The sequence below is a fragment of the Thunnus albacares genome, chromosome 2 (assembly GCF_914725855.1).
Source record: "Thunnus albacares chromosome 2, fThuAlb1.1, whole genome shotgun sequence".
Classification (NCBI taxonomy): Eukaryota; Metazoa; Chordata; class Actinopteri; order Scombriformes; family Scombridae; genus Thunnus; species Thunnus albacares.
In genome coordinates this window covers 26,777,581-26,789,240 of record NC_058107.1, presented here as the reverse complement: position 1 = coordinate 26,789,240, position 11,660 = coordinate 26,777,581, and the positions used below count along the sequence as shown (strand labels likewise).

The following is an 11,660-nucleotide window of genomic DNA, read 5'->3' as shown; positions in this document are numbered from 1 at the left end:
GACGACAAGAGGTTGAACAGGTGGTGGTTCAGGTGGCATCGATCTTCATAATATTGTGAGCCCACTGCAGGCATCATGAAGTGTAGTCCGGTAGATGGGCCCGATGATTATCCTGTGCTGTGTTCACTATCCGCTGGAGAGGTTTTCTTTTGGCCTGATGGTAAACCACACTGTCATGCAGTATGCCAGTATTCTCTCAAGAGCACTGCAGCAAAAGTTCACAAGTTTGAAGTGTAAAAAGAAATAGGGGTGGTTTGGAAGTGGTGATGCATTGTGCAGAAGTACTTTGTGTGACAAGAAACCATGTGTGCTTTACAGGAAGCCTATTTGTCTACTAGTGTGCTTTGTTAACCCTCAGGATCAACAACTAAACATATAATTTGTTAATTTTCTCATGACTGTTCATTCTTTTTCTGTAAATAATGATGTGATCTGCCTAATACTTAAGAATAGTTGAAAATATGAACTAGAAGGGGAATTAGAAGGTTTCTACATGACAGCAGCAACATGCTGCATTTGATATGGATGTTTCAAACTTTCAGACCCACAAACTAAGTAGAGTAACTGATGGACATTTTCTTTTACTATCATTTTCAGTTGATTTACCTATAAAAGCCATCATATATATGCCATATTTCCCGTTTTACAAAAGAAAAGGAATATTTTTCATTTAAATGTGGAGCACACCAAATCTTTGCTGCATCTTATTTGTGTCTAAAGCGGAGAGAGAGTTTGTGTGTGTGTGTGTGTGTGTGGGAGGGGTAGTCAGCTGAGGTTTCAATGCTTTGCACACCCGTTGTGGTGTGAAAAGTAAAAAAAAGCACCAAATCAGGAAGTCAGCAATCAATTTTCTAGTCTGCTTTGTTAATTCTCAGGATCAACAACTAATTGTATAATTTATAAATTTTCTCATGATTGTTCATATTTTATGTCCTGTTTTATCACTCTTCTTTATCACTTCTTTCTAGTTAGGATCTCTAATAAAGCTGTTATTTGATGTAACACAGAGCATATATGTGTTAGTGCAGTATTTCCTGATTTATTTCTTATTTTTCCACCTCTAAAAAGGAAGTGTAGCTGTTTGAGGTGTTATGGAGATACAAGGTGTCTGAGGTGATGATGCATTATGCATATATTTATGTCTACTGGTGTTCTTTGTTAATCATCAGGATCAACAACTAACCACATAATTTAACAATTTTGTCAAGATTGTTCATACGTCATGTCCTGTTTTATCATGCACACTACTATTGTCTGTAAATAGTGATGTGAAATGCAGCTCGTAAGGAATAAAACAATTTAATGCTCAATCATATTGTGGTTTTATTGAAGGAATATCAATCTGTTGTCATTTCAATGTCATTTACAGCTTTTACATTAAAAATTGTTTATTCTTCCTGAGTTGTACAAGTTCGGTGAGAAAAAAAGTGCAGGATAGAAATAACAACATATTTTAAGCTGTAGCTGCTGAAGAGCCTCAAAGAAAGAGAGTGATGATGGCTGAGGATACCAGCAGGAGGATGACACTGGGACCAGTAGGTATGGCATTGTTACACAAGTCCCCTTCACAGCAACTCATGGGGCTTGCACATGCATCACTATTGTGACAGCCCATGGTGATTAAACCTGCAAGACATGATGGCAAACCCTCAATTTCAACAACAGCCCCCGGGCATTTAGTACAGAAATATATCAATTCAGACTCGATTTTCTCTTTTAACACTCAATATTATCTATATTTAGTAATACTATGTAAGAACAACTTACCAGTCTCATTCTTGGAGAAACAACGGTGTGATTTGTCATCACAAACTACGTCCTTTGTGCAGCTTTTAGGCTCAGCCTTTTCACATGTGTAGCATTTTAATCCATGTGCTGTACAGAAATACAAATACAGTCAAACACAATTCCAATACTTAAGATCTGAGGATCATCATGATGCTGATTTCGACAAAAAAGAGGGAAAAAAATCATCACTTTAAACAGATCTTTTTGTTTTAAACATTTTATGTCCACACCAGTCAAAAAATAATCTTTCTTATTGCAAGCAGACACTCATAACCACAGTTTAGGCCAGCAGAAACATGGATTCTAGGGTTAGGTCCACCATAGGGGATATGTAGCCTGAACGAAGGGAGCGAATGCAGAGGCTGAGAAGGTCTGAAGTGAGTGGCAAGCGCCTAGCTGGGAGAGCCGGTTCCTGTTTACGCAGGCCTTTTATTAACATAGTAACATGAGAATGGGAGGTTGAAGGACAATGGAAGCCGGTGACTAGTTTGATGAAGAAGTTGATTCCTGCTAAGTAGGTCTGGATGGTGGAAGACCATATTTTTTGGATGGAGTGAGCATGGGTGATGAAATTGCAGATGGACATGACGTCCAGAGAGGGAAATGACAGCTGGCAGGTGAAGTGATATGTCTTGAAGCAATTCCAGCCAGTTAGGTAGGCTGAGAGAGTGCTTGGGGTGAGACTGTTAAGGATTGCTTCTTGTGAAGCGTGAGAGTGGTTCGACAGCTGTGGAGCTAGTTGAATATTGTGGCTGAAAACGGTGGGATAGGTGTCGGGTGAAGGTCTGATTCTGGAGCCAAGTGTCTGAATTTCTGGAACGAGAAGCGAGACAATGAGTCAGCAATGCTGTTGTGATGACCAGGAACGTGGGCTGCCCGGAGGATGAACTGGTGTTGAGCTGAGAATAAGGTGAGTCTGCGCAGGAACTGCATGATGGCTAAAGAACAAGATTGACCTTTGTTCAGGATCTCTACGACTGCAGTGTTGGAGTGGATAAGTATGGAGTTCCTAGACCATTCGTGCCCCCAAAGAATGGCAGCTATTATGATGGGATACAGCTCGTGAAGTGTGGAGGAAGGAGATCGGGACTCTGAGACGAGGGATTCGAACTCTGGGGGCCAAGCGGAGTCGAACCATCTCCCTCCATAGTAGCCACCAAAACCTGTGGAGGGAGCCGCGTCTGTGAAAAGTTGAATGTCCTCGGGCTGGGTGATGAAGTCGTCGTAGAAGAAGGAAATGCCATTCCAAGAAGATAGGAAATGTAGCCACATGCGCATTTACATTTTGCAGGCATCATCCAAAATGACCCTATCGTGGAAAGAGGGAATGGCAGCAGCCTTGGACAAAAGGATGGACAAGAAAGATTTAGCTTGAGGAATTATGCGGATGGTGTAATTGAGATGGCCAAGGAGGGCTAACAGCTGGCGTTTGGTGCATCTGTCTGCCAGAAGGTAGTTTGACAGAAGCAGAGAGATGCGCTGTATTTTCTCCAAGGGCAGAGATGCTTGGAAGGAAACTGAGTCCAGGGTGATGCCTAGGAACTCAATGGAAGTGCCAGGTCCTGATGTTTTCTCCTCGGAAAGAGGGACGCCGAGTTCAGAGAAAGCGTTAGTGAGCATATTGAGCCCGTGGCGAGGTGGTGAGGAGGGTGGAGTGACGACGAAAAAATCGTCGAGAAGATGGAGAGGGAGCCTGTGGTTGTTCATAAGGATCCAGCAAAGGGCTTCTGAAAGCGAATCGAAGATCCTAGGACTGCTTTTGCAGCCAAAGGTAAGGCGCACGGAAAAATAATATGCCCCCTTCCAGCAAACACCGAAAAAACACCAGAAGTCAGGATGAATGGACAAAACTTTGAATGCGCTGGTGATGTCTACTTTGGAAAGCCAAGCTCCACGTCCTGCTAGCCGAATGAGAGTGATGGCATGGTCGATGGTTGCGTATTGCATGGAGAAATCCGGGCTGGGAATGACACTGCTGATGCTTGGAATGTGTGAGCTGTGTGGGGAAGACAGGTCCATAATTAGCCTCTTTTTTCCAGAGTATTTGTGAGTGGCAACACCTATTGGGCAGATGCGGAACAGTGGAAAAGGAGGGATATTGAACGGGCCTATCATGAAACCTTCTTTGACTTCTTTAGCCAACAGAGTGTCGACAGTGTGAGGTTCTGCAAGAGCAGACTGGAGGTTGTGACAGACATATGAATTGTAAGGGAGAACTGCCATACTGGGATGGAAACCGTGTGTGAAGCCATCTATGAGAAAATGAACAAGCTGTCTATCAGGATGGTTTTGTAGAGCAGTGGCAAGGACATTTACCTTAACTGGGGTGCTGAGGTGCTGTACCAGTTGGTCTGCAGCTGTGGTTGGATTGTGGGGGCAGGTGCTCCTGGCATGCGCACTGCCGCAGAAGGAGCAGACATGCAGGAGGCGGCAGTTGGAAAGAGCGCAGCCCAGGTAGTTGAAATTGTTGCACACCATCCTGCCACCCTGGTAAAGGATCGGCCTTCCGCGTCTGTCGACCCCCTTTGGCATGGGGACATCGACCGAAGGACGTATGTTAACGGACCAAGGAATGATGGGAGGTGGGGGTGCGGCAGGTGACAGGCGGTTGAAGACTGAGGTGTTGCGTGAGGAAGATGGACGTGAGCGAGGTGGTGGAGCAGTGACAGTGCATGCTGTGGCGGGGTGGGAAGGGGCTCCACATAACTCACAGGACAGGGACGTGTGGGCTGCAAATATGTGGCAGTAGAGTTCGGAGTCAAGGGTGCCCCAGTACGTTCTCTGGTTAAACTGTTGTATTCGGCTGCCTGGTTGGCGAAGTGCACATGGTAACTGTAGAACCCTGTCCCTCCAAAGCGTAAAGCCATGTCCAGCACAATGGATAGATATTTGTCCAGCTCTGCTCTCCGTATGGGAAAAGCAGAGCAAACAACGTCATGGTAAAGGGAAAAAGCGAAGGCAAATCCTGTGGGGGTTAGATCTTTACACTGTGAGGGTGAGTGGCGGAGTTGCACGGAGCCGAAGTTTGTCTGCACTTCTCTGATCTGATTAGTGTCGATGACCGATGGCTTAAGGAGCTGGGCTAAATCTATGTAATTACCAGAGAGAATCTGTTGGCGTAGTGCAGGAGAGACGGGAGAAGGGCAATAGACAGATGAAGCTGGCTGCACAGGTGGTGCTGCTGTGGCAAGGGTGAAATTGCTGGCACAATGAGAAAATACATTTGGGCGTTGGGGAAGGGATGGGGTGGGGAAGGGGAGGGGAGGGAGAAAGGATAGACTAGTTGGAAGTGAAGGAGGGAGTTGGAGATCACCGAGTTGGTTGGCCTGTGGTGGGACCGCTTGAGTTGCTGACTGAGGCTCTCCTGTTGCTGCGGTGGCTATTGCAGAAAAAGGAGGAGCAGAAGCCGTGTGGCTGGGAACGGCTGAAGGAAGGGTAGAGGAAGGGATGACGGAATGAAAGGATGTATGTGCACAGGGATTTTGTGAAGCCTGTGAAGACAGGGATGAAAAGAAAGCTGAAATCATTTGAGAAAATTCAGAAACAGGGGGAGCCGGCACAGGGGGACATACAACCTGGCCCCCACCAGAGGGAGCTGATGGTGTGGGCTGTGGCTGAGGCAGCGACGGCCCGATGACGTCACGGCTGACGACACTGGCGGTGGGTGGCTCAGGTGAGGAAGCCGGAAGTGCGAGAGGTATGGCGTTTGTTGCTGCGTCGATGGAGGCTGAATACAGTCGAAAAAGTGTGGCTTTGTTTGCGTTGCGGTGAAATGGGATGCCCTCGCGCCGCAGGAAACGTTGGAGGCGAGCAACAGTCCAGTGTTTGATGTTGGGCTCGGCTTGAGAACGCGGAGACTGCCGACTCGCAGCTGATGGCGCACTGCGGGTGAAGAGCCAGGAGCTGGGAGCCTAGGCGATGGGGTCAGCTGCCGATGAGGAGAGGGTTGGAGCTGGCTCCTACGACCCTGCCCGTGGCGTCTGATCCTCGCTGAAGGAGGAGAGGAGGCTTGAGATCTGCGGGTCTTGGCTGTTGGAGTCGGAGAGATCTCGTTGGTGAAGCTTGAACGGTGGAGACGCCGGCGGGTCTGAGGTATGCTGACCACCAACCTCAAGCGACTACGCCGGCGTGTTTGGCTGTAATCTGGGTGCTGCTGCGGGTCTGGTGGACCGGTGTCGAACAGATCGTCAAACGTATCGCCGTCTGAATCGGTTGGGTGGATTTGCAGTTTCGGATTCATCGTAGGTAGATGATCTTTACCTTTTGTCTTGTTTGAATAGACGTTTAGGCGTTTAGGTGACAAGTGCGTTCTGTCTGAGCTCGAGAAATCTGAGACAAACAGGGTAGGACGGGTTGACCCGGCATAAGTGGACTTGGCAGGTGATTAGAGGTGTGGGTGAGGCGTGGTTCTGCTCCCGAACCTAAGTTAACCGGTTAACTACATTAAAGACAAGAACTGAAAGTGATAAAGTCATCTTTAGTAGCAGATAAAATCTCTCTTGTGTGATATGAATCCAATTTGCCATTTCTGTGGACAAATTATAAAACAAATATTGTGAAAATATTGAGGTTTATCATGAAATTTATTTTCTTACTATAGTTCCTCTAGTTTCTCTACAAGTCTGCAAGAAACACATATGAGTGATCCTATTCCAAATTATACATTTATTATTATCATTATCATTTTTAGAAATGTTGCATTGATTAATTTGTCAAGGCCACGATGTGTAGGTTTTGAAAATTCATTACTTTGGCACCATCTTGTGACCTTCTGGTGGTAGTGAGTTTAGTGGAAGTGGAAGTGTTTATTACTGAGCCCCTTAAAGGATAGGTTCACAAAATTTCAAATGTATCTTAAAACAATAGTCAGGTGCCCAAATGGGCATTAAAACAAGTTTTTCATGCTGACCCAAAACACTAATAAATGTAAATTTTAATTTTTTTTTATAGGCATTAAAAAAAAAAAGATCAAAATGTGTTTTATTGTATTCAGTAGGCCATTGTAGAGGATATAATGAAGCCTTGTTCTGATCAGAAACTTATAACTAAACTTGAAACACCTGAACACTATTGGAAGGTTAAACCGTTTTATGTTCCCATCACACCAAAGTGACGTTTCCTTTTGCAAACAGACACTCATCATCACCACAGTTTGTGGTGAACCACAGTTCAGAAATGTTTCCAGTTCCTACACTATTGTTCCAGAAAAAGAAATTTGCGTTGCCAAATGGTAATTTTAAAATCCGATCACTGTTAAAAATATTTCCATTCTTTTGTGTTAATCAAAGAAACATCTTTAAACTCATTCGTTCATGTAATAATAATAATAATAATAATAATAAGAATAATAAGAATGATAATAAAAATCCCTGTCACTCTTCTCTAACTTATGGACACCACTGCCTTTTTCAGATTCTACAATAACTGACCACATATACTTTCTTATGAAAAAAAGTCAATTGGTGTGTGTGTGTGCCTGACTGTGTGTCTGACTGTGTGTCTGCCTGTGTGTATGTGTGTGTATGTGTGTGTGTGTGTGTGTGTGTGTGTGTGTGTGTGTGTGTTGTGAGATGTGAGAAACAAAGAGCAAGAAAGCCGCAGCATACTTGACGCATTATCAAACTATTCTGGAGGGGGCGGGGGGGGGGGGGGGGGGGGGGGGGGGGGGGGGGGGGGCGTGCGTGCGTGGGATCATATTTGCAGCATGCCACTCTACAACTGAATCCAATGCAATAGTCTTTCTTTGCATGAAACATAATTTTAATATCATTACACAATATTATTATACTATTTTATAGGATTGTATTACTATTATATTGTTTTATTGTAATTATTGTTATTCATGAAGGTTTGGCAACATTTACTGTGTATTTCACTGCACAAACAACCCATAATTACTACTAGGTGACACTCATCACCACAGTTTAGAAATGTTTCCAGTGAGAGAACATGAAGAGGAGAGCGAGAAAGAAAACGCAAAGGAACTTCACTAAAAGATGTCTTTTTTTTTAAAAAAAAAGGCATTAAAAAAACAAAACAAAACAAAAAGATCAAAATGTGTTCAGTGTTCATGTGTTTTATTGTATTCAGTAGGCCATTGTAGAGGATATAATGAAGCCTTGTTCTGATCAGAAAATAATAACTAAACTTGAAACACCTGAACACTATTGGAAGGTTAAACCATTTTATGTTCCCACCACACCAAAGTGATGTTTCATATTGCAAACAGACACTCATCACCACAGTTTGTCCTCAGTCACCCTCAGAAAAGTTTCCAGTTCCTACACTGTTGTCCCTCTTAAAAACAGAATAAGAAATCTGCATTGGAAGGTCATTTTAAAATCCGTTCACTGTTAAAAATATTTCCATCCTTTGGTGTTAATCAAATAAACATCTTTATCCTCATTCATTTATATAACAAAAAACAAAAATAATAATCCCTGTCACACTTCTCAAAATTATTGACACCACTGCTTTTCAGATTCTACAATAACTGGCTGCTTATACTTTCCTATGAAAAAAGGAGAAAAGTCAATTCAGTTTTCAAAAATAACATTTCATTTTGGTCAGTCACTCAATAAGTGTCGTCTCCGGGCATGGTGTGTGTGTGTGTGTGTGTGTGTGTGTTGTGCTAGGTGTGTGGTGAGATGTGAGAAATAAAGCGAGAAAGCTGCAACCCATGTACTGCTATACTGCTAGGGGACAGGTGATGCATATGTTGAAGTGGTGTTGCATATGTCGAAGTGGTGTTGCATTGTACTGCAGTACTTTGTGTAAAAAGAGGCTTAAAAAGAGGAAGTCTGAAAACTTTATGTCTACTGGTGTTCTTTGTTAATCATCAGGATCAAAAACTAACTGTATAATGTATTAATTTCCACATGATTGTTTATATTTTATGTTGTGTTTTATCACTTTTCTTTCTAGTTAGGATCTCATGGAGGTCAAAACTCCGACAGCACTTGTAGTATGTAGAACAACTTTATTGTTAGACCAATGAGTTTCAGCTTGTTGCCTTCATCTGGGTCGTTAGTTAGGGTCTCATAACAAGGTTGTTCTTTGATGTAAATGAGAGCATATAAAAAATAAACAATTTAATAGTCAATCATAGGTATTTTAATTGAACAAACATGGATGTGTTAGTGCAGTATTTCTTGATTTCTCCTTGTTTTTTCCTCTAAAAAACAAAGTGTAGCTTAATACTGTGTTCTACTGAACATCAAAGAATGATATTTGAAGGTTGAGGTGCATGAAGAAATTGGGGTTGTATGTTAGAAGTAGTGATGCATTGTACTGCAGTACTTTGTGTAAAAAGAGGCTTAAAAAGAGGAAGTCTGAAATCTTTGTGTCTACTGGTGTGCTTTATTAATCACCAGGATCAACAACTAACCACATGATTTATTTAATATTCTCATGATTGTTCATACTGTATGTCCAGTTTTATCATTCATGTTATTATTTTATATAAATAGTCATGTGAAATGTAGCTTGCAAGAAATAAAACAATTTAATGCTCAATCATATTGTGGTTTTATTGAAGGAATATCAATCTGTTGTCATTTCAATGTCATTTACAGCTTTTACATTAAAAATTGTTTATTCTTCCTGAGTTGTACAAGTTGGTTGAGAAAAAAAAGTGCAGGATAGAAATAACAACATATTTTAAGCTGTAGCTGCTGAAGAGCCTCAAAGAAAGAGAGTGATGATGGCTGAGGATACCAGCAGGAGGATGACACTGGGACCAGTAGGCATGGCATTGTTACACAAGTCCCCTTCACAGCAACTTATGGGGCTTACACATAAATTACTGATTTGGCAGCCCTTTGTGATTACACCTGCAAGACATGATGGAGGAACTTCAATTTCAACAACAGCCTCCGAGCATTTAGAACAGAAATATATCAGCTCAGACTTGATCATCTCTTTGAAATGCTCAGTATTAGATATATTCAGTAATACTATGTAAGAACAACTTACCACTAACATTCAGAGAGAAACAACGGTTGAAGCTGTCAGGACAAGTTAGGACTTCTGTGCAGGATTTAGGGTCGGTGGTTATACATGTGTAGCATCTTAATCCACATGCTGTACAGAAATACAAATACTGTCACACACAGTTTCATATACTTCAGATCTGAGGATCATCATGATACTGATTTCCACAAAAAAGAGAAAAAAAATCATCAGTTTAAACAGATTTTAAACCCTCCTATTGTGTTTGAAAAGGGTTTATACCTTAGGTGGTCAAATTTGACCCTTGCTCGAATTAATGATCAAACTCTGAAAAAAACAGCAATTATTATCTAGTAAAATGTTTTATCTGCTAAGTGACTTATTATTCATCCATAACCATATTAAATATATACATACTTTGATGTGATTTTATGTACGTTAGACAACATTTAACTTGAAATGTACAAATCGTTTTTAGTTTAAAATAGGCACAATTTATCTATTTTAATACTTATGATGAACAGAAGAGGCAAATAAGACCATGAGATGATCTGATAAAAAAAAAAAAGAAAAAAAAAAGAAAATAAATTGTTAATATTTTCTTGTAGGCCTACATTAAAACGAGCAATTATTGTTACATCTGTTGTGTTACAGGTCACAACTGACCGCATATTTTTTCCTCTGAAAAAAGGAGAAAAGTCCAATTTTCCAAATGCGTGGGATCATATTTACCACGTGACACTCAGGCCGCCTGTTACAGGTGTTGCAACACCTTCACTTTCACATAAACATAATTCCACCCCCCCCACTTTCTCCTTGAGGTAGGTATTGAAGAAACGAAACTGAGTTCCCCATACATGACAACGGCCATCCTGCCAATCACAGCCATTTGATCAACACACCAGACCAGGCAAAGTAAACAGTTGAAGTACAGTAAAATTATGTGCGCTCATTTAGAAACGGTGCTTCAGTCACGCGCCGCTGGCCGTGATAACAGATTAGAGAATAACAGATCGGCGCTATGAAACAGTTATTTAACTAGTTAGTAATATAAAATTTTCTTCGGTAATTTTGTCTTATTATGTGACGTGTCAGCTCTTATTACTATGAGTCCTTATTAAGTTCCTACACTGTAGCTCCTCTCAAAAAACAGAAAAAGAAATTTGCGTTGCCAAATGGTAATTGTAAAATCCGATCACTGTTAAAAAATATTTTCATCGTTTTATGTTAATCAAATAAACATCTTTAATCTCATTGATTCATATAATAATAAACAAAAATAATAATCCCTGTCACTCGTCTCTAAGTTACAGACACCACTTCATTTTTCAGATTCTACAATAACCTTTTAACATTAATACATTTAATTTCTGTGTAACAACGTCCAACCAAAGCATGTGAATCATGAGCTTTTCTTACCTGTAGACAGAGTCAGAAACAGGATCAGAGCTCCATAAAGCTGCATCGTGAACAGATTGTCAAACGTATGAGAGGAGAACTGGAGAGAAGATGTGAACTCTTCTAAAGTCTTCCTTTATCAGTCCAACCTGTCAGTTTTCTTCCACAACTTGAACACTTTCATTTCCTCACAGTCTCCTCCCCAAGTGAATGTCAGCCCTAAAAGTGACCTCATCTTATCTGAGACAGCCATCTTACATGTACTCTTGTGTAAATAAAGACAAGAATTGAAAGTGATAAAGTCATCTTTAGTAGCAGATAAAATCTCTTCTGTGTGATTTGAATCCAATTTGCCATTTCTATGTACAAGTTATAAAACAAATATTGTGAGAATATTGAAGTTTATCATGAAATGTATTTTCTTACTGTAGTTCATCCAGTTTCTCTACAAGTCTGCAAGAAAGACATATACATATAAGTGATTCTTTTCTAAATTATACATTTATTATTATCATTATCATTTT

At 41.2% G+C, this 11,660-nt stretch overlaps 1 protein-coding gene across 2 annotated transcripts; it reads right to left on the bottom strand.

The window, feature by feature from the left end:
- Positions 1-1,304: 1,304 nt before the first annotated feature.
- On the bottom strand, positions 1,305-11,316 carry LOC122998668 (lymphocyte antigen 6G-like). 2 transcript variants are annotated; one of them, XM_044375641.1, is made up of 3 exons: positions 11,158-11,316; positions 1,768-1,875; positions 1,305-1,626 (listed from the first exon to the last, which is right to left on the bottom strand). In XM_044375641.1, exons 1-3 carry the CDS (start codon positions 11,201-11,203, stop codon positions 1,478-1,480), a joined length of 303 nt encoding a protein of 100 aa, XP_044231576.1. In that variant the 5' UTR covers positions 11,204-11,316; the 3' UTR covers positions 1,305-1,477. The 2 variants fall into 2 exon arrangements, with proteins under 2 accessions (XP_044231576.1, XP_044231567.1); XM_044375632.1 differs by lacking the exons at positions 1,305-1,626; positions 1,768-1,875 and adding exons at positions 7,623-9,620; positions 9,763-9,870 and having other exon boundaries at positions 11,158-11,309.
- Positions 11,317-11,660: the final 344 nt, after the last annotated feature.

Bases quoted from the DNA above. Each gene is read 5' to 3' on its own strand.
- LOC122998668 (XM_044375641.1), bottom strand. From the start codon at position 11,203: ATGCAGCTTTATGGAGCTCTGATCCTGTTTCTGACTCTGTCTACAG. The intron at 1,876-11,157 runs GTAAGAAAAGCT...ATTTCTGTACAG, and splicing joins GTTTCTGACTCTGTCTACAG to CACATGGATTAAAATGCTAC. The intron at 1,627-1,767 runs GTAAGTTGTTCT...CATGTCTTGCAG, and splicing joins TTTCTCCAAGAATGAGACTG to GTTTAATCACCATGGGCTGT.